At 32.1% G+C, this 22,557-nt stretch overlaps 1 protein-coding gene across 1 annotated transcript in view; it reads right to left on the bottom strand.

Moving 5' to 3' along the window:
* Positions 1 to 22,557, bottom strand: part of HOOK1 (hook microtubule tethering protein 1) — a 55,245-nt gene that overhangs the window by 1,365 nt on the left and 31,323 nt on the right. Inside the window, exons 10-21 of the mRNA XM_081307845.1 lie at positions 21,076 to 21,216; positions 19,891 to 20,092; positions 19,227 to 19,337; positions 12,375 to 12,462; positions 12,240 to 12,300; positions 10,088 to 10,228; positions 9,428 to 9,521; positions 7,736 to 7,770; positions 7,146 to 7,228; positions 6,435 to 6,535; positions 2,582 to 2,683; positions 326 to 394 (exon numbers count right to left, since the gene is read on the bottom strand). Coding sequence (XP_081163971.1) covers positions 326 to 394; positions 2,582 to 2,683; positions 6,435 to 6,535; positions 7,146 to 7,228; positions 7,736 to 7,770; positions 9,428 to 9,521; positions 10,088 to 10,228; positions 12,240 to 12,300; positions 12,375 to 12,462; positions 19,227 to 19,337; positions 19,891 to 20,092; positions 21,076 to 21,216 — 1,228 coding nt within the window. The remainder of the gene's footprint in view (positions 1 to 325; positions 395 to 2,581; positions 2,684 to 6,434; positions 6,536 to 7,145; positions 7,229 to 7,735; positions 7,771 to 9,427; positions 9,522 to 10,087; positions 10,229 to 12,239; positions 12,301 to 12,374; positions 12,463 to 19,226; positions 19,338 to 19,890; positions 20,093 to 21,075; positions 21,217 to 22,557) is intronic.

The raw sequence follows: 22,557 nt of genomic DNA on the forward strand, positions 1-22,557 counted from the left end.
TGCATTAGAGATATTCATGTTTTTAGAAACCCTTTATCAATACAAATTAAAAGTTTCAGCTCAAAGCTATTTAAAAAATAATTGATTTTCCTGCCTGTTCTAAATGTGCATCAGTTAAAGGCTGATGAGTTATGAAACAATTCAATGAAGTATAATCAACATTAATAGAAAGAGGATATGAAGATAAAATATCCGCACAGCCAGAGTAATTTTTCTTTCAGTTATATAAACACGTTACATCCTGGTTAATGGTATAAAGTATATTTCTATTGTTTGCCAAAAAAGACTATTTGAAATATCCAATCACTGGCTACATTTCACTCACCTTATTATACCAGGCAGAAACAATGAGCTTTTCTTCATAATCACGAAATTTTGCTACTTTACATTCACTCTGGAAAGAGATATGAGGACATTTAAATTGTTCCAAATTACCCAAAACAGAATAATTTCTTCACAATCTCATTGTTGAGAGAATATGAAGAATGTATTTGTGAGGCACATAAAGTAGTCAAAGTGTGAAATGATTCATGCAGAAAAGTATTCACGACATCTTTAGGAAAGAAGATTTGTGACTAATCTTTATTTCAGAATTTTACTAAAAGAAACAGTGATTTAATATGGGCGTACACGTACACAGACAGATAGACACACACCCTCTCTAGTGAGTCTTCTGCTATTGTTCCTCTTATCTTGAGGAAAAAAGCAACTGGCTTAGTTATCAAAACTGGGGCTTCACTTATGAAGAGCTGAACCAAGGAAAAAGAGGATGCAGTGTATTAAATTCCCTGCAGTAATTTTTATGTGCCACTGCAGAGGCCGGCAGTCTATTTTTATTAACTTAACAGCAAATTTCATAATTCTGTAACACAGAATTTTGTAATTCTATTGAGCAACAGATATAGGTGGCTCATAGAAAACTAATCCTGAAACACTTGACAAGACCCTGGGAAAGACACTCAAGATACAAAAGGCATGTGGACACTAAATCCGAAGGTGACGCCCTTCTGCCTCATACTATTACAGGTGCAGACATCCTTGAAGGGGTAGCAGATGGAACAGCCTCTGCTATTTACATCATGTTTCTCCTTTCTTCTTTTTCAGTGTGTATAGAGATGCATACACAGAGTACTCTTACATGATCCTTTTGGAAGTCCTACTTCAAACAATAGCAATTGTATACATTCTCGTTGGCTTGCAGTGGGAAGTAAAAAAGAGCCACTGTCAAAGATTATATCCTCAAGCCTATTTTTCTAGAAGTACAGATTGAGGCCCAGAGAAAGGTGATAACCTTAAAATAGATTGCCAATAAAGCTATAATCCTGGCCTCTGATTTATGTAATATTTATTGATGTGCATACAGAAGCATAAGAAATAGCCTTTGCTCTCATATACCTCAAAATGTGCCAAAAGGAAAACCAATGCTGCTATTCAATGAATTTAAAAAAAAATACATGAACTCATTACAGAGAGACAACTACCTTTGCCTAAGGAATACAGGGAAACTTTATAGAAGAAGAAACATTTGAATTGGATCTTGAAGAATTAATAGCATTTCTTTTAGAAAGACATCCCTTCCCAGTACTTTTCTCAACACACATCATGGTCTGAAGAAGCACTGACAGCATACACACATATGCTTGGTGTACATTCTGGATGTAGGAAGGAGTGGATTAAAGTCAAACCTTAAAACAAACATATTTCCACCAAAGTCCACACCTACTTGTTTAGAAAAAAGGTATCTGAATAGAATTTGAAATATAATATTATTGATTGATTTAAAAATAATCCTACTATCATTTATGAGAATTTCAAGGCCAGATATAAAATTCAACATAGATTTGTAATTATTTACATGTTGGTAAAAGGAAGTATATATTGACTTCAAGAATAGCATTATTGTCTCACCATAGTATTAAAAAATTTTGTAAACCACTCTGCAAAACAAACTAGAATATGCCCAACTACAAAATTTAAGAATATACAATTCCATGCTGTGGCATATGTATCCAAGCCTCTAAAAAATGTTTAACCACTAGCCCAAAAATACTTTTAAAATTTAAAGATTCAACTAATTAATGAGATCATTACTAACATAACCTTGTATGATAATAAAGATGGCTGCTTTGTTTGGGGAATTACTGGGATTCTAGGAGTACTTCATTCTACCAGAAATTCCAACTAATTTTGTTTAGGTTCAGGTGAGAAACAAGAAAAGATGAGACAAATCTGGCTCACAGTACCTTTTAAACACAGTACCTTTTTTAAAAGGTAAGCTCAGTTTTTTCTTTTTCTAAATGAAATCCTCACAATCTAAAAGGAACATGGCAGTAAATGATAACCATAAAAATTGGCTGTTAAAGAGGGAGGGCTACAATGAGAAAATAAAGAAGACACACAAATCATGTATGTGCCAATCTAGAGGGCTAGTGAGATACTTTGTTATAAACATACTGATTGCTAAATCACTACATTTCTAACATTTTTTGAAACTTGATCATTAATGGATAATATATGAAAGGAATTAATTACCAGACTTCCCCACAGAATAATTAAAAATGTGTGATTAAGAATGTTTTACCTCCAGAATCTCAATTCTTCTCTCCTTCTCTGCCAACTGCTTTCTAAGTAGCATTATTTCAGCTGATGCTGGATTTAATTTGGGATCTAAAGTTTTTATTACCTGTTTAAAGAAAAAATAATTTATGTTCACTTTATCTATTTGCAAATAGTACTGTCCTCCATCACATTTATGCAAATTACTAAAAGTTGGATAGGAGAGACCAGTGGAGTAGAAGCAGGACAATGAGAGAGAGAGGAAGGAAGGAAAAGAAAAAGAAAATGAAGTTAACAAAAATCATACCTAAAATGAAATAAATATACTTAGAGAGAGAGAGAAAGAGAAATTTTTAATCAGAATGTAGCAAAAATATTTGGCTAAACTACGGAGATGGCATTCTGTTAGGAAACCAGTTTTGGAAAAGTCAATATTGACAATACAGGAATATTTTTGGCACAAACTAAATGAAGTAGAAAATAGTCCACATAGTCATCTAGCAGCTATCTATTTACAATTAAATTATAAAAGACAAAAACAACATATTCTAGAGTTAGGAAATGGTATAAAAATTCAGTAAAAAAATGGAAAGATCCCTATCCCCAAATAAAATTTTCCTTCTTCAAGGCTAGGTACTCAGGGATAGTTACTTTTAGCCTTTTAATTGATCAAACTTTTGAGCACTGAGGTCATGAAATAACACTTTTTATATTTATCTGAATGTAAAAGAAAATCAAAATGAATTCAATAACTACAGAGGAACTTGCTGATTTTACAGTGTAAAAAGAAAATTCTTAAAAGAATCTTTTTTACTATCATTATCTAGTGATTCAATATATCAGATAAATATAACAGACCTGGTTTTATTTGCAAACAGTACTGTCCTCCATCATATTTATGCAAATTACTAAAAGTTGGATAGGGGAGACCAGTGGAGTAGAAGTAGGACAATGAGAGGGAGAGAGGAAGAAAGGGAAAGAAAAATAAAATGAAGTTAACAAAATCATGTTATATACATATATAAATGTACCAAAGAGAATTTCATCTTTATGTATCATACCAATCAAAAATAAACAAAGGAATGAAAGAAGATCAGTAAAGGAGGGAGAAAAGAAGGAGGGGGAGGGAAGAAAAAGGGTGCAATGAGGATTAAAATTAACTTGTATGTATAATTTCATCAAAATGAACCCAAATATTGTGTATTATTATAATGCTTTAATAAAAGAACATTAAAAATCATCCCTAAAATGAAATAAATATACTTAAAGAGAGAGAAATTTTTGATCAGAATGTAGCAAAAAATATTTGGCTAAACTACGTAGATGGCATTCTATTAGGAAACCAGTTTTGGAAAAGTCAAGTATAAAGTACAAGTAAAGTCCACAAATTTTCAATATTGAGGACATCTGTATTAGGTAGTTTTATTTATTCGTTAATTCATTTATTTATTGGTACTGGGGATTGAACCCAAGAGCACTTTAACCACTGAGCTACATTCCCAGGTCTTTTTATTTTTTGAGACAGGGTCCCACTAAGTTGCTGAGGCTGGCCTTAAGCTTGGGATCCTCCTGAAATAGCCTCCTGAGTCACTGAGATGATTATAGATGTGTGCCACTGTGCCCATCATAAATCTATTTTTTAGAGGTTTTTGGGGTAAAATTGGGGGTTCATAACCCACTTCAATCTAATGTATGAAATATGATATGTCAAGAGCTTTGTAATGTTGTGAACAACCAATAAAAAATTAAAAAAAATAAAATAAAATAAAATTAATGAGTTAGAGAAATGTCATACCCATTTATAGAGACACAAAGGGAAAAGAACAGAAGGTAAGACACCAAATTATTACTAGGGTTCAAACATTCAAAAACCATTTACTGAGTCTTGACATGTGGCAGCTACTGTGGGAGAAGCCGATCTAGAAAATTATGAGAGACACAGTGCCTGCTTTCATGGAGTTCAGATCATAAAAGCAAACTATAATAATGGATTCAAACAATAATTTATCCATAAATCATAAAAAGTATGGCTGTGACTTTTTTCTATTTTCTAAATTTACTACAATAGGCATATCCTATTTTAACCATTATTTTAACCTTTTCCCTCAAACAATGTAAGAAAAAAAAAAAGAAATCCTGCTTATCAAAGCAAGTAACTATCTTTTAAATGATATTACTCAATGATGGCAAGAATAAGATATTCATTGTTGCTTTTTTCTTCAATTAGTTATAATCCTTTCAGAACATCATTTAGAAATAAAGTATCTTATTAAAATAGACTATTTCCTGGAACAATAACTCCATTTCTAGGAAATAAAGATAATAAACCAAAATAAAGGGGGAAGCTTTCTGTATAAATATGTTGCCTACAGATTTATTTCTAGGAGTAAAAAATGAAAAGGAAATGGAAACAAATTATTCCTAACAGTAGGATAATGAATAAGGAAACTGATACATCCCACAAAATTAGTTTTATATATTATTTTATTTTGCAAAGTCAGCTCCTAAAGCATAGTTTTTATCTTATTCACGCTATATTCCTAGTTCTTAGCAGAGTAGGTGTTCAATAAATATTATATTTATGTGACATGAAGAAATGGTTAAGTTTAAAAGTAAAAATTTCATATATATGTACACACATATATATATTATGATTACTAGTCACAGAGAAAATATGTATAAAAAAGTACACTGTTAAGAAAATACACCACGGTGTTAACAGCAATTGTCTCTGGGAACTTTTTAATATTTTATACAATAAGCATGTATACTTTTGTTATTGGACAAACTGTGTAGTTATAAAGCCTATTTCCTTTTCTTAGCACAATTATGGCTCTATGCCTCCAGAGAAACTGAGTGTAGCCACATGCTTGAGCTGTGTCACTGAAATAGAAATTCAAGGGATTTTTGCTGTTTCGAGGCCTGACCTATTATATATCTCCCATGCAATCTATCCATCTTTCCTCGTCTACTAGTTGGACAATGTCAAGCGAACCGGGGACACCCATGTTGAAGGAGGCAGATTGTCGGCTTAGAACTTGGAATGGGCACATGGAATAGAGATCTTTTTCCCCTCATGACAGAACTTGATGTGATCAGGAAGCAAACTTGTATCATGTCAAGCTTTGAGATCTTGGGTTTATCTGGTGCTGCTGGTACTACTGACACCTTAATTAACAAATATCATGAGATTTAAATATAAAAAAGGTAGCCCTCTTATCACTGTTTGAAAGTGCCACCATAAAATTCCCTTCTTTTATTCAGAAAAACTAAAAAGAATATGTTAACATTCTCTGAAAGAGAATACTTAATATGGTTTCATGAAAACAAAAAACTTTATGAAAACAGGATTTATAGATATTAAGTATGAAACAAGGAAAAATAATTTAATCTGGCAAACATTAGAATAATGTTTAACTGTTAAATCTAGACCAAAGGCCAAAACAACTTCAAACAAGTTTAAAAAGCTAAATTTTCACAAAAGGTAAAAATGTTGATTTTGCTAAGAGTTTAGCAAATTTTATTCTTAGCAAATGTGCTAAAAGTCTAGGAAATATATATTCTAGGTTTATCTTATTAAATGCTAAACACCCCATATAATAGTGTAGTCACATTCCCTAATGAGTTCACTACAATCAATGTTTAAGCTGTCCCTATAAGTGATGTGTTTATGTTTTCTGATGCTAGTCTGACAGTAGTGAATGAGACTGAAGAGTATGAGGACTGACATGGAGATACTCCAGGAACTTGACAGGCAAGGCAAGACTGTGGAGAGCAAACTGATGATATAGATACAGGAGCAGTGCATAATCAGGAGAAAAAGAATTAATTAGAAGGTGGGCCACAAAGGCTGGACCTCTGAGAGGTAAGTCACTTACATTTCTGGCTTTCTCCAGGTACATTTTATATCTTTCTTCCATTGCTTTCATATCTTCATCTTTCTTCTGAAGAGCAGCTTCAAGTTCACTGATCTTTTGTACTATTAGTAAAAATAAAATGAAACATGACTAATTATTAGGATATAAAATACTCCACCCTCAAATAAGAAATATATTTATCAAATTTACTTTCTAAAAACTGGTAAAAGAACTTAAAGGAGAAAAACCTTATTTCTTTTTTGTAGTGAATTCTTATCTAAAACTTTTGAAATTATAACCAATACATCCTTGATTGTTCATTATTATACTATAATCTATATTTCTCTTTTAGATCAAGAATTTCAATAAGCAAATATACATTCAAATTTAAGCACAACCATAAGAGAAAATATGGCATTATTTCTATTTGATGTTTTGAAGTTCATTTTAATCTGGCTTGAAATCATTTCATTCATATTTACATGGTATTAATTATATTTTATAATGTTTGATACTCCTATATATCAATCAGTTCATTTTATTAGATTTAACTTTTTTTGGCTTTTATTTGATTATATCTTAATGAACTCAGCACTAAAATTATCATGGTTCTTATTCATAATGTCTATATTTACACATTGTGCAAAGACTTATGAATAGTTCTTGCATCTTTCAACTAAAAAGGGCAAACCCTTAAATTATGGTCTGCTCCGAATGTTTACAAATACCTACCATTTTGGTTTATATCTGGCTGAAGATCTTCAATGAGTTCTTGTTTCTTCTGTAATTCTTCATGGACCTCTGTTAGTTTTTCCCTAAGAAAGAGGATGCAGCCAGCTGTCAAACAGACCTAAGGATGAAAACTGTTCTCTGCCACAAAATATTTGTTGTCTCTGGGCAAGTCACTATCTGATCCTTAGTTTCCTCACCTGGGAAGTGGGAAAAATACCTGCCTATTTACATGGTTTGTCATGAGTATGTAGACTGCCTAGACATGGTGGGTACAAAAAATGCTAAATATTTTTCTCTTACCACCCTCACTTCCTAGGAAAGTAAAAGAAAATATTTAACAGGTTAAACACCCACAAAATCTAGTTGTAACAGTTGTTTCATTTTAAAAACTCTTAAAAATGTAGAAGTTTGGGATGGTTGCCAGGTAGGATGAGCCTTTTAGCATGTTTTTCTTTTCACTTTTTGATGAAAAGAAAAAATCAGCAGCAGAATGTTTCCCTTTATTCACCAATTCAGAAAAGGAGATTAACTTCAGAAGCTTAACAACCCTTCCCCTCTCATATTTGAAATTAAATACTAGTTTTACTTACATATGAGCTTCCAACTTCTGCTTTAGTTTGCTGGACTATAAAATTAAAAAAAGCTGCTGTAAGATGACTATCTTGACAAAGGTAAATTTTTCATACATCTAAATATATTTTATATTCTTTTGAAGGCATATTACTATATAAAACTATGAATGTTTTTAAAAATTTGTATTTCTGGTAACATACTTTTAAAAGCACAAAAATTTAGGCATGTTTTTTACATCAAAAGGAAAAGTAAAGGAAAATAGTAAATAAAGTAAGAAAGAATATATTAACAGAAAAATGCCATGTAATTCTGAACACAATATATATTGAATTTGAATTTGAAGAAAAATAGTAAATGGAAACTGAATGTGATATACTGAGGAGTATCAAACATTCAAGTATCTAATGAATCATTATCTTAAAATACAATTTTATCTTTACAATAAATGTTATCATTATACACACAAGAAATTTAATATTAATACAAAAATAAAGCAAATGGGTACTGTTTAAACAATTCAAAACATAAAATTTCCTCTCTCATCAACAGTACTTTAAGTTGTAACAGTAGTTCTGCTTCAACTGAATAGCTGCAGAGTTAAAAATACATAATGTAAAGTATAATGTGGACACCAGTAAATATAAAATGAAAGATAAAGAAACTTAAAATATTTAAAACACTGAAATCCAAAATGAGCTCCCCCAAATAGATACCATTTTAAAAGTATTCCCTAAAGTGACTTAAAAATATTTGTATTAGAGAGGGTACGATACCGTATATATGCACATACGAGATGCCGCCATGCATGAGACGATTTCTATTTTCCAAGCCCCCAGGGAAAAAAGAGAAAATCATATAAAGTATATAAAAGACAGAAAGGAAACACAACCCTTTCAATCTTCCTTTCCATCTCTACTTACTCTGCAATTTCCTCCCCCAACAAAACAGGAATAATCACTTAACATTTTATTTAATCTCAATCAATAGATATCTCTCTAACACACATCCAGCCCTACCTTTTCTGTAATTTCTTTTAAATTAAATACATTTCTCTTTCAACATTATTTCCTCTCCACATACAGAGATCAAATTACAGGAAAACTACAGATACATTGAGAGTTAGGCTAAATTTGAGGTCTTTTAAAGACCTCTTATCTCTGTCCTCACACTATCTGCCATCAGTAGACAATAACAAGGCCTGTCAGTTTAGAAGAAAGGAAGAAATAGGGGGTGATGTCTTCAAAACTGCATTAAGGTCTTTGTCCTTCAGAGATTGGTATAATCCATTTCTTGAATACACATTGGTTGAAATCATTATTTTTTTTGTTCTCTAGGTTCTAATTAGAAGGTTTTCTTAATTCTGACTTGCTAATTATTCTCATTTAGACTTTATTCAGGTCAGCCTTGTTGGAATCCTGGCAGAACTATGAAGGCCTCAAGTATAGCATGCTCTCAAATCAAGAATTATCACAAATTTAGGCATAGCTGTTGAAGCAGGACAGATAGAAATCACATTACAATATATATGATCAATTTATAGGCTCTAAATTGGCAAAATCACTGCATCTGTTATGCAGATATATACGGTATTTGAGGGTACCCTCAATGATAATGGTGGCACTTTCAAATTCAAAATTAATTTGGGTATCAGGAACTATTAAAGTGAATCCACACATAGCAGAATTATTTATAATTTGTAAGTTACTTACACTTTCGCCTTCAGACTTGGAGCCATGTTCTTGTAAAGACTTCTGAAGGTCCTCAATTTGCTGCTGCAGTTCTCGGATTCGCTCTTTGCTCAGCCTGTTGTAAGATGGATCTCATATTACCTGGTACATAGTAAGCTTTATATAATATTATATTTTTTATTATTATACTAATTTTTTAGCAATCATTGGTACTAGATAAGTATCTCATTTGTTTTAAATACATTATCAGGAATCTAACAACTCATAGCTAGAGAAACTGAGTTTAAATTACTTTCTCAGAAATAAATAGTTAATGAATCATTTATTCAAATGTTAAATGTCCTGTCAATTTGAAGTGATTTAAATGAAATTCAAAAATAAAGCAAACTGGTTGACCAAGTCTGCTACAATTAATGGATCATCCACATATTTTAAAATAATACGATTAAAATGATCACTTGATTTTTTTCAGAGTGCAGGTAATAGTGGTGAAAGACAAAAACAACCAACCAACCAACCAAAAAAACAAACCCAAAACAATAAACAAAACTCCCAAACTACTTCTAGATAATGCCAATTACTTAAACTACTGTAATATTTTCTACTTCTGTGAATCAAGATTTCATGGCTAGGTAACCAAATCACCATGACTTCAGGTTAAAAAGGAGTAGTCAGAGTCACCTTTGCTCTGTTTCCAACTCATTCATCTTGCGGTGCTTCTGTTCTAGCTGCTCCTGTAGCTCTTCAATACGCTCATTCTCAGTACCTTCCTGTTGCAAGCGAAGCATCTTGTTTTCATGTTGTAGTCGAATAAATACCTCCCTGATGTTGGAAAGCAAATTTGTTTTAAAATTTTCAGGTATTAGTCCCTATATTCTTTTAATTTTAAGGGAGAAAATTCATATTCACTTAATAGCTATCATTTTAAATGTGATCAAAACTTCTGAAAGATTTTTTAAAAATTATGTTTATTACAAGACCATGCCTCAAAACAAGTAGTAAATTATTAAAGGTACCAGTATACTATTATGCTGTATATGCAAATCCTCAAGAGATAGTATGAATTATTTTACTTTTGTAATTTAGAAACTAGTCATGAAAGAAAATTATATACTCTTAGAAAAATATATGAATGAAAAGCAATAGATTTAAGAACATAGTTTGTCTACAATTTTTAAGTATACTTTTATGATGGTAATCAGTTTCAAGTCTTTTCTTGAAAAAAATTCGTAAGGATTTAAATAAACATTTTTAAAATGCAAATTTGGTATTAAAACACAAATGCAATCTTTATTTGGTATTAAGTAGAAAAGTAATTGTTTCCTATTTAATTCATTTCCAAATCTCATTCTCCCCTGAAACAACTAATTCCAATTAATCCCAATTTTGGTTCTTCTAAATGTCAGTACCATAATTCTAACAAACTTATATGATTCTTTATTAAATTACTAATTTTAGCATAACAATTGACTCCATGCTAGGAAACTTATTTTTTACATTTTTACTACTTCTCCCATCACAGGTTTCTTAGTTATAACATATTTTGTCTTCTGATAATTTTGTGACTTTAAATGATAAAATACCTGTAAAGTTAAAGTGACTTTGTGTTGCATAAATGTTAGACAGTAAATTTATTTTTTATGATACAACGCGTGACCTCACCACCTCATAAGAAGTTACGTTATTAAAAGTATAATATGTTACTTAGCAAGTTTTTTAATTTTCCTTCTGATAAATTTTTAAATTGCTATGGAAGCAATTGCTGTATGGCAACTATTGGTTCAGAAAGTTTAAACAGATGACAAAATAAAATTTCACTATGATTTGTTACTTTCAGGTAAATGCAAATGAATTGAAAGCATTTTCCAAAACAACTGGATGTTAATAATCAAAAAGTGTGTGTTAGTTTCTAGTAAAGTTTGTAAGAAAGGTGGAAGTCATGACTATATTCTAACAAATAAAACTCTGAACAAATTGAAACAACCTTGGTCACATGATGCTAAGCAAAAGTCAGTTACAAAAGTTACATACTGTATAATTCTATGTATATGAAATGTCCATAAAGATACGCTTAGATTTGGAAGGGGTCAGGAATGGAGAATGACTGCTAATAGCATGGGTCTCTTTGGGGGATATTCAACATGTTTTAAATTAGATAGTTACAGTGATGAGAGTCACAATATGATAGTGACAACTATGAATATAACAAAAACCCCACAAAACTGCATATTTTAAATGGATAAATTATATCTCAAAATGATTTAAACAAAAAATAAATTGAATTTGAAGTAATAAATCCATTGCTACCAAAAGAAAGCCATTAAAATTAAAGATTAGTCAAATGCCTACAAGTAAACACAGCAGTACAAGACAAAGTTTAATGTTGGATCAACATAAAAATATTGTATTGCTTAACTTCTGCTTCATTCTTCTATTATTATTGATAATTCCTCTTTTTCCACTTATATAGATTTCAATGCCAAATAACAACAAAAAACAAATTTCCAAATTAAAAAACATAAAAATAATTTTAACAAAACAAAGCCCATGTTATAAAAACTAGACTGTTATTTTTCCAGTTTGTACAATTTTACTTGTGATAAATTTTAAAATTGCTGTGGCAGCAATAATAATCTAAATTACAATGTTTAAATAAATAGATAAAAAGGAGTTATTTTCAACTCTATGACTCATAAAATGAAAAGTTTCAAAGGTCAAGTGATTTACAAAAAGAGAGGAAGAAAAAGGAAGGAAAGATATAGGGAAGGAGGAAAGGAAGAAACCACATTTCTAATATTAAATATGGTCTATCAATCAGTAGAAATAAATTTACCTATATTCCACTGGCATAATCTCAGCAGCAAGATTCTCAAAACTTTTAGTAGCTGATGCATCTAAACAAAAACAGATTAATGTTTCAGTATTTCAACCATTATAGAAACCTTTATTAAAATCTAACCAAATATACCTGTTTGATTTAGGTGATCCTGTTGTACTTGTGAACATCGAAGCTCTTCATTTGTTTCTTTCAGAGTATCACGCTGCTCTATCAGTCTCTAAGAAAGAATTGTTAATATCAGCAAAGTATTTCTTTTTACCTAGTTCTTTATGCCTTTTACAATTTAAGTGATTTTGATAATTATTAATTAAAAGTGATAGTTTTAGCTTTAAAAGGCTCCTTTACTCTTGTATAAGTCACACACATAATAGCCTTTATACAACACATGGCTTGTGATTTCCCCCCTCAGAGAGTTTACCTTTGATCTAAATGAATGCAATTATGTAATAGAGTACAAATATGCAAATACATGGTAAGTAATAAAAAGAGCATGAACTTCAGAGATTAGGGTTTGAATTCCAGACTCTCTACTTCCTAGATGTATTAGATATAAAGTTATTTAATTTTTTACTTTAGTTTTTGTATTTTCAAAATGGGAATACCAATATAAAAATCCTTGCAAGCTGGCATGGTGGTGCATGCCTGTAATCCCAGCAGCCTTGGAGGCTAAAGCAGGAGGATCATCTATTCAAGCCAGCTTCTGCAAAAGTGAGGTACTAAGCAACTAAGTGAGACCCTGTCTCTAAATAAAATACAAAATAGAGCTGGGGATGTGGCTCAGAGATCAAGTGCCCCTGAGTTCAATCCCTGGTATCACCCCCACCAAAAAAATCTTTGCAAATGTGTTTTGAATACTAAGTGAGATAGATAACTTCAAGTATCTAAACAGGTTGTTGTATAAGAGATGCAGTAGACTAGGTGTATCTTTTACTATTACTGCGAACTTAGATTTTAAAAAGTTATAAGTAGCATCCTGAAGTATGAATTTGTGGAAGAATACTATTATCCAAGAAGAGCAGCTAGCAATTCATGACATTGACTATTTTACTTTAGAGCTACACAATGATGAACTTTTATGTTCTGAATAAAAGAATCACTGGGATCTATAAATTAAAACTAGGGACAGGTATGAGAATTTTTATAAATATTCTCTGTCATAAATGCAATGGAAACTCTAAAAAATTTATCCTCATCAACTTTTACAGAGTTCTGGAAAATAAACCAAAGGCCTAAAACAATCTGAGGAGTATATATTAAAATAAACTTGCTAATAAGGGCATCACGACAATTGGGTTTCTGTTTGGAAAAATGGGGAAAAGTCTCCCTGTTGTGTAGGTAGTAGGAATGGACACCCAAAAGTATGTTCAACCCCCAAAGCAATAGCCAATGGTATATCTATCTGTTGAGAATGTCACACAGAAAATGAAAAAAATCCAGGGATACAATCAGATGCAGAGAATGTGGATACTGAATAATGTACAAGAAAAGAACCAAAAGATTGGCTTTTCATGCTCAATGAACATGGGAATTCAAAGGAGTATCTTCCTTTGTACTTAGACTTGACCTGTTAATGTTTCTCATTATTGTATAGCTTTTTCATTTAGCATACTTATCTTATGAATATAACTATATTTGTATGACTTCATTTTCCAAACCAAATTGTGTTTAGGTATTAATAATTTGTATAAATATTTTTTTGTTTAATTAAATGACTTAATTTAATTTTATTGTATTACATGCTCTGACACAAAATGAAGGTTAAAATTGCTTCCCCAAATCACACTATTAATCAAAAATTTGTTAGAAATTCAGGTTTCTAGAATCCTGTAAAATTCTGATTAAATAAGTTCATTGTAAATGAAAAACAAACAAACAAACAAACATGCTAAACCTTCATTAGAATGGTAAGCTTTTTGCTTTTTTAACTTGCCTTATCACTATCCCCTCTCCCCAGCTGTGGAGTAGCCTCAAAAATCAAAAGTCCCTCATATCCCTATATCTGTGAAAACCAGGTTCTTTGGTAGTCAAGAAGAGGCAGATTAGACAGGAAGCTCCTCTCAAAAAGCCCTATCATGCCAGACCAAGTGGTGCCTGCTAACCCTGGCAGCTCAGAAAGCTGAGGCAGGAGGATGGCAAGTTCAAAGCCAGACTCAGCAACTTAGCAAGCCCTAAGCAACTTAGCGAGACACTGTCTAAAAATAAAAAATAAAAAAAGGCTGGAGATGTGGCTCAGTGGTTAAGCACCACTGGATTCAATCCCCGGTTCCAAAAAACAAAACAAAATAAAATAAAACTATCATCCTCAGAGCATTATCACTATTTTACCTGTCCTGCAGCTCCTAGAAGCCCCATTTGTAGTGATTTTCATTATTTGACCCAATTCAGTGCTCACTCTACAGGAAGAGCTGTATTCCCATGACATACATCAAACACAATTCCAAGCAACTGTTTATCACCATAATAATATAAGGTGGAGATAATTAAGAACCTAGCCAAAATGTTATAAGAAAGATCTTGAAATAATATGATGCCCAATAGGATGCTATGAAAAGTTCTGACATGTTCTTGGTGATATAAGAGGAAAACTATGTGCACATGCCCAGAAAATATCAGAGAGAGCCCAATGTCTCAGCTCTGACTGAAATTGAGGCCCTGTGCAATCAGCACCTAAAGGCAAAGGCAGAATTTCAAATTTCATGAGCACTGAAAATGTTTTTCAATATACATTCTGGATGTTTTGACAAAGGCTGAGAAAAGTATTGGTTCAAGGCATCTATTGTAATCCCTGATCAGTCATAAACTAGCCATAGTGGCAATTGAGCAGGTACTTCACTGGTTGCACATTACATAGAATACAGACTTTATAAAATCAGTAAAGAAAATATCATTAAAGACAGACAAAAACAGTAACAACAACAAATACTGAGGTTGGGAGAAATATGATTTTCAATTTTGAAATATTATATCAAATGTCAGATATTCAACAAAAGTTAAAAAAAATACACTGAGAAGAAGGAAAACTTCTACACTGAAAGAAAAATAAGTCAACTGAAAAAGCCAATGAGATGAGCTAGTGGGGGATATAGTAGACCAAAACCAAGTGAGTTATTATGAATACATGCAAAGAACTAAAGCAAACTATGTGCACAGAATTAAAAGAAATCACAACAATATCTCACCAAACATAGTGTAAAAAATCATTCAAAAAATACTAGAAATTCTGAAGTTTCCAAATTTTGTAGATTCAAGATACCAGATTAGAGAAAAGCCACAATAGCTTAATGCTCTATAGCTTGGGATACAAGCAGTGGGAATGCTGCTTCTCAGCAAGGTGGGTAAAGAGGGATTTGACTGAAATTCAGTGTAACACAGAGTCTCTTAGAGACTCAGATATCTAGGTGAGCTGAACAAAAAATAACTACATAACTGGAACCAATTCAAATGCAACAGTGGTACCAATTCACCATGCAGAGTAGGGATAACACAAAAAAGAGAAACATGATGGAGAAATCTGGCACATAAAATCCTTAAAACAGAAAAGCAGACTGAACTTAACAGATCCAGAGACTTTATATGAAATGCTATTTGAAAGGTGCTGTGTTTCTCAACTGGCAAGCGAAGAGCTATGATAGGGAGCCATCCTGAGGTGGCCATAGGCAGCTTACTGCTGCAAGAGCCTGGGAGATCACAGCAAACACTGCCATACTGTCCTGGTAAGCACCTAATGTGTGGCCTAGGGTACAGTTAGCAGAATGTGAGTGAAAACAGGCACAGATTGTACCCAAGGGGGATTCAAGTCAGAGATATGTAGGTAAGTAGTATTCACTTTAAGTCTGGCACTTCATGTGACCAACTGTAGATGGTTAAGAAACTAATGGGTGACTGATTATACTCAGGGACTAATCCTGGGAAAGCCACATTTTGTGGGCAAGGTATTATTTGAGAACTGTGGAGGACTAGCTCCCTTTTCCTGACAGCAGAATTCCTAGATGGTTGCTGAGAGCCAGATTCCCAGAAGAGATTGGTATTTGCCTGTCCTAGGGATGTGTTGATCTCTCCAGAGCAGACACCACCTAACAAAGACCCTAAGGCTTAAACAGAGCTAAACCCCAGCAACTGGAACTCCCTTCTAGAACTCTGCAGCAGTCCCACCTCAGAGTACTTTGTTCTGGTCTGTCCAGACAAATCTACAATCCAAAGCACTTCCCATTTTGTCCTACCTTATACTTGTAAGAGAACTTGAAAGCTATTTTAACCAGCTTCCGTTTTAAGCCATACCGTAAGATGGCAGTTTGGTGAGCAACACAAAAACAAGAAGATATGGAAAAAAGGACAATCAGGCATAATCATTCATCCTCACTGACAGTTTTGAACACCTCAGTGGAGACAATTCTTTAATTTTTCATTAAAATCTTTTTCCACCTTTTTTTTTTTTGGTGTTCTTCCTGTTGGTTCATGGATGTGTGTGTATATATACCATATTGTGTGCATGCATATATGTGCATGTATGCATATATGTATGTATATATGTGTATATAAGTATATATGTATTTATACATGTTTGTTTCTTCTTTTCTCATTTTTAGCGATTTTTTTCTTTGTCTTGTCTTTGAGGTTCAGGGTCTTTGTTTATTTTGCTTTTATTTATCTAGTTTCTCTCTCACCTTCCTTCTCCCTCTAATAGCCAAATTCTTTTGTTCTCTCTTTCTTTCTCCCTTGTTTCATTTTTTCTCTTCCTCCTCTGTAGCCATCACTTGCTACATTTCTTCTTTTTATATTTCGAACATTCTAACCTTTCTTTTAGCATCCTATTATTATTTTTTCTCTTAATGTATTTTTCCCATATTTTAGAATTAATTGGCTTATACATTCCTGTCCTACTACCCCTGATGTTGCAGTTATAGTACCTTGGATGGCATAGCTGATATTTACTTTAATGCCAGATCTAGTTTGTGGATATTTATTAATTTTGTTTTTTTCAACTGCTGACTCTACCATTCCTATTTTTGTGGTAAATTCATTGTTTTGTAGATATCATAGCAGACACTGGGTGTTTATTTTAATGCTATATAGTGTTTGCTTCTGTTCTTGCTATTGTTTCCCTCTCTTCTGTGAGGTCCTGGAAATCTACTGGGATACAACAAATTCACAGAGTAGAAACACTGCTACAGAGTTAAACCCAGCTAAGACATAGCTCACCTTGCTTCACACACAAGCTAACCATGCTCAAACTTCAGTGACATTTTAATACAAAGAAGAGAAGAGACAAAACCCCCAAACTTAACAACCAGGCAAGGAAAGGCAGGGAGAGCCCTCAGGTCCCATTCATGGAAATATACTCCTAGAGCAAAAACAATTAACACAAAGGCTGTGGATACCACATCTATGCAGGGTCCTAATCTAAATCACTCCCATAACTGTTTAGAGTATATAGAGTTGTTAAGGTGTATAATCACAGAGGGTGTATTCCATATACCCTGGTTTATACAATACAATTGCCAGATCTACAAGGAGGACCCCACTGTTTTGAGACTTATAGGAAAATGAAATCCTTGTGTTCTGATGCACTATACATTTTATCAAAACTATACCATAAAACTATACCATAAAACCCATTTGGAAATTTACTAAAAAAATTCACAACAACCTAATATCCCAAAATACTTTCACATTGGAAGAAAATATTCACCAAGTATTCATGTAACAAAGGATTAATATCCAGAAATATATTAGGAACCAAAACGCTTAATTTATAGAATAGGCAAATGATCTGAATAGACATTTCTCAAAAGAATTAATGTAAATGGCCAATAATACAATGAAAAAAATACTCTACAGCATTAGTAATCATGGAGAACATCTACAATGAGATATCCTCTCACCCTGTTAGAACAGATATTATTCACAATAAAACAAAGCAAACAAAAGAAAAAAAAACCCAAATAACATGTGAGGATGTGAACAAGGAACTCACACACTTTTGTTGGGAATGTAAATGAATACAACATTATAGAGAATAGTATGGAAGTTCCTGAAAAAACTAATAATAGATGTACTATATGATCTAGCTACTCACTTCATATCCAACAGAAACAAAATCAACATACCAAAGAGATAGAGATACTTGCATTCTCATGTTTAATGTGTCACTATTTACAATAGCTAAGATATGGAATCAATTTATGTGCCCATCACTAGATAAATGGATTAAAAAAAACAATGAAATGTTATCTAGCCATACAGATGAATGCCATTTGAAGCAAAATGGATGAAAGTGGAGGACATTTTTTGTTAAGTAAAATAAGCCAGACAGGAAGACGAAGTACTACACATTCTCTCTCATATGTGGTAGTTAAAATAGTAGACTTGAATGTAGAATATTAATTAGGATAATTTGGGGGAGTGAATTAAAGGAGGCTCAATTTGATTAGTGCACACTGTATGCATGTGTTGAAATGTCACACTGAATTCCAATAATCTATATACATTTTGTAAATACTTAACAAAAATAAAATGTAGCTAGGCATGGTAGTGCATGCCTGTAATCCCAGCGGCTCAGGAGACTGAGGCATGAAGATTGTGAGTTCAAAGCCAACCTAAGCAAAAGCGAGGCACTAAGCAACTCAGTAAGACTCTCTCTCTAAATAAAATACAAACTAGGGATGGGGATGTGGCTCAGTGGTCAAGTGTCTGAGTTTAATCTCCAGTACCCAAAAAATAAATAAATAAATGTTTAAAAATTGAATGAAGTGAAATCATTTTTACAAGACTTTTCTATATGTATATAATTTCAATTTCAAGAAAGATAGAACAAGTAGATATTGTTATCATTCTAAGAATGGGTAGTTAAAAAGCTAAAAAAAGAATAACATACTCCTTTTTTGTGTGTGTGGTGCTGGGGATTGAACTCGTGGCCTTGTGCACTCGAGGCAAGCATTCTAGCTACTAAGCTATATCCTTATCAAATATATTTATGATTACCTCTTTTTCCTTAAGTAAAGCTTCATGTTTTTCTTCAAGCCGCTTCATTTCAAATGCTAGTGTATCTGCCCTTTTGGATTCAGAGGAAAGTTTAACGTGAAGGTCCTGAATCTTTTGTCAGAAATCAAGAAAGAAATAAGAGTATAAAATATTCATAGTGTTTCAAAGTAAATGAACTGATTAAAAATAAAATGTATGTATTAAAATTATATTCTAAATATTTGGAAAATAGTAACTGTATAAAAGAATTAATGTTAAATACAAAATAATAATTAAGACACAATATTAAACAGTAGCCTTACATCCTAATGTTTGTCTAGATTATTTGAAAATAGCAGAATAGAATATTTTAGGTCACAGCTGCATTTTCTGCCATCCTCTAAGCATCTGTCAATGTTTACTAGAAACATTAATAAACTGCAACATCTCAAAAACAAATACGTTAGCAAAAATAAGTTTGGAAGGCAATAAGAAGGCGAAGGACCTGGAGAAGTCAAACTCAGCTATCAACCTTGATATTAAAATTACATATAGAAGAAATTCACTGAAGTACATAGCTTATTGTATGCAATGCTTAACTTTCGTATCATTCTTAAAGATGAAATGGAATAATGAAGTTGAATTCTTTCAATTTTATCAATTAAAAATTAAGATATTTTCTTACCTGCCTTTTGTACGTTTCTAATTGTGTGCGTGCTGCATTTGCCTTCTTTAATTCTTCTTCCAAGCTGACTGTATTATGCATATACATCATGTTTGTTTCCTGTAAAGTTTTAACCTGCTTGCGAAGGTCATTTAGATCTTGTAGTTTCTGACGATATATCTCAACTGTTGACTCTAGTTTATTTGCTTTATCAGAAGTAGCCCTGTAGTAATAAAGAAAAAGCAATCCAAATTAAAGAGTAGCATATACACAGAGCAATTTTATTCTGGTTGTAAAATGAATCTCCCAAGCTTTAACCAAGACTTGGGTCTAAAACCATTTAATGTTCAATCTTTTTGTTATTAAGGCATCAAAAGTAAAAATGCTTCAAATGTGACACATTAAGTTACCACCAAACTGTTTTTAGCCTCATATTAAAAAAAAAAAAAAAAGAAGGGCTTTGTACATATAGTAAAAACAATTCTAAACTATTCTGTAGCTTACAGAAAAACCTTGCTTGGTTTTAGTATCATTTAGTATCATCTTATTTTCAGTGTTTGAAAAACTTAGGAAGATAAGTCAATTTATGAATTTGTCTGGAAAAATACTTTCCTTGGAATTACACTTAGTGGACCAACCAGGCTGTAGCAAAGATAAATAAACCAAATTAAGTCACCAACACTGTCAAAATTAATGGTTCTAAAGATTTTGTTTCAAATGGTTATTAAGAGCTGCAAAAAAAAAAAAAAGCTAATTAAGAAAAATCAACAGAATAGGCAAAAGTCAAATATAAATATATATTATAAAATACTGCCCAAGACAATCCTTGAAATAAATGTTAGGCTCCTCTTCTATATTTATATTTCATCAAATATGAAAATATTGTGAAAAAACATTTCCTAAAAAAAATTTTCTCAAAATACAAAAATGGGTACCAGTTTAAGCTAAATGGATCATTTACAAAATCTTCAGAGAAGATTTTAGGTTTGTAGGTTCTAATGTGAAACTGCTGTAACAAGAGTTGAACATTATCTTTCAAATACAATTCCAGCAAGCATAAAGGAAGTAAAGACCAGAAACATGAATAAAAAGTGTTCAACATTTTATACATTGGCAAAACTCTTTAAGAATTTCTGATTAAAGCATGGAATATTAACATTAGCTAAAAACTTAGAATTAACATAAATATATTTAGGCCTGCCATACCTAAGAACATCTATTTCATCCTTCAGGGCTCTTGTTTCTTCAGCAAGACTAGTCAATTCATCATTCCTATGCTGAAATTCAATTAATTGCTTTTCAAGTTCTTCACAGTGAACACGGTAATCATCTTTTGCAGCTTCAAGCCTTGCACAAAGAAAATAAGTGATTATTTGTAATATAATCATTTATAATATAATATTTTATAAATATTTATAATTTCCATCAATTGTCTTCCTACTGAGACATGACATGACATACTTAAATTACACATTCAAAACAGGAAAGATTGAAGGAATAAGGTATTTGGGGCTCTTAAATTTGTAACAGGCATGAAAAGTAAGTTTAATGTTCTGAATTTTCATTTACACTTCCAAAACATGTGCTTAGTAACCTCTATAGAGTCTAACAGAAATTTTAATTTCAAAAGAGGAAGAGAAAAATGCATAAGATAAATTCACTGTTTAAAAAATAGTTGACATGTAAAGAGGTCAAATATTAACTCTAAGGAGACTGCAATAAATTAATGACAATGTGTGCAGAAAACTTTGTGATATCACAAAGTAACAAACTGCTCAAAAAAAGATATGTTGAACGGCTAAAATCACCAGTTGAAAGGCTTTTCACTGACCAAATCTGGGAAAATTTGACCCTCGAAATAAGTGATGATAGTAATGGATTTACAGTCCTCTGAATAAGAGTCCATTTCTAAATAGAATGCATAATTCTGGATTTCAAAGAAGGGGTAAAAAAAAAAAAAAACTTTATAAGGGACACTGAAACAATTGATGGAATTTGAATACAATATGCGGATTAGATAATGTTTAATCAGTGACAAATTTCCTATACTGAGGATGTCCTTGTTTTTAGGAAATACACACTGAAATAAAGAGGCATGTCTCCAAATTAGTGTCAAATGATTCAGAAAAACGTTTAACTATATGAATAGAGAAACTGCTAAAGCAAATAGAGAAAACTGTAAAACTCCAAATATAAAACACTGTAAAAGCAGAGTTCTTTGTAGTATTATTGCAACTTTTTTTTTGCAAGTTTGAAATGATATAAAAAAAATTGTATGGTAAAATTAGCATGTTTGGGGGCTGGGGTTGTGACTCAGTGGTAGGCTCACCTAACACGTGTGAGGCCCTGGGTTCAATCCTCAGCACCACATAAAAATATATAAATAAAATAAAGGTATTGTGTCCAACTATAAAAAAATATTTAAAAAATTAGCATGTCTGTATTTAAGATCTCATAGTGCAAGACTCAGTGGTAAGCACACAAGCAACAATCAATGTTTATTAAAGGTAAGAACTCTATTTTTAAAAGAAATAATATTAATGTTCAAGTAAGAAGCGTTTAAGATTTATATTTTTTCCACTCATTATCAGATTACCTCTCTTATGTGAGAAACTCCCTATTTCTTCCAAGCTTCATTATTCACTCTCTTGAACTCTTACTGGGTGGCATATGGCCTTCATTTGTCCT

Source organism: Spermophilus citellus (genome assembly GCF_964194105.1).
Source record: "Spermophilus citellus genome assembly, chromosome: 9".
NCBI lineage: Eukaryota > Metazoa > Chordata > Mammalia > Rodentia > Sciuridae > Spermophilus > Spermophilus citellus.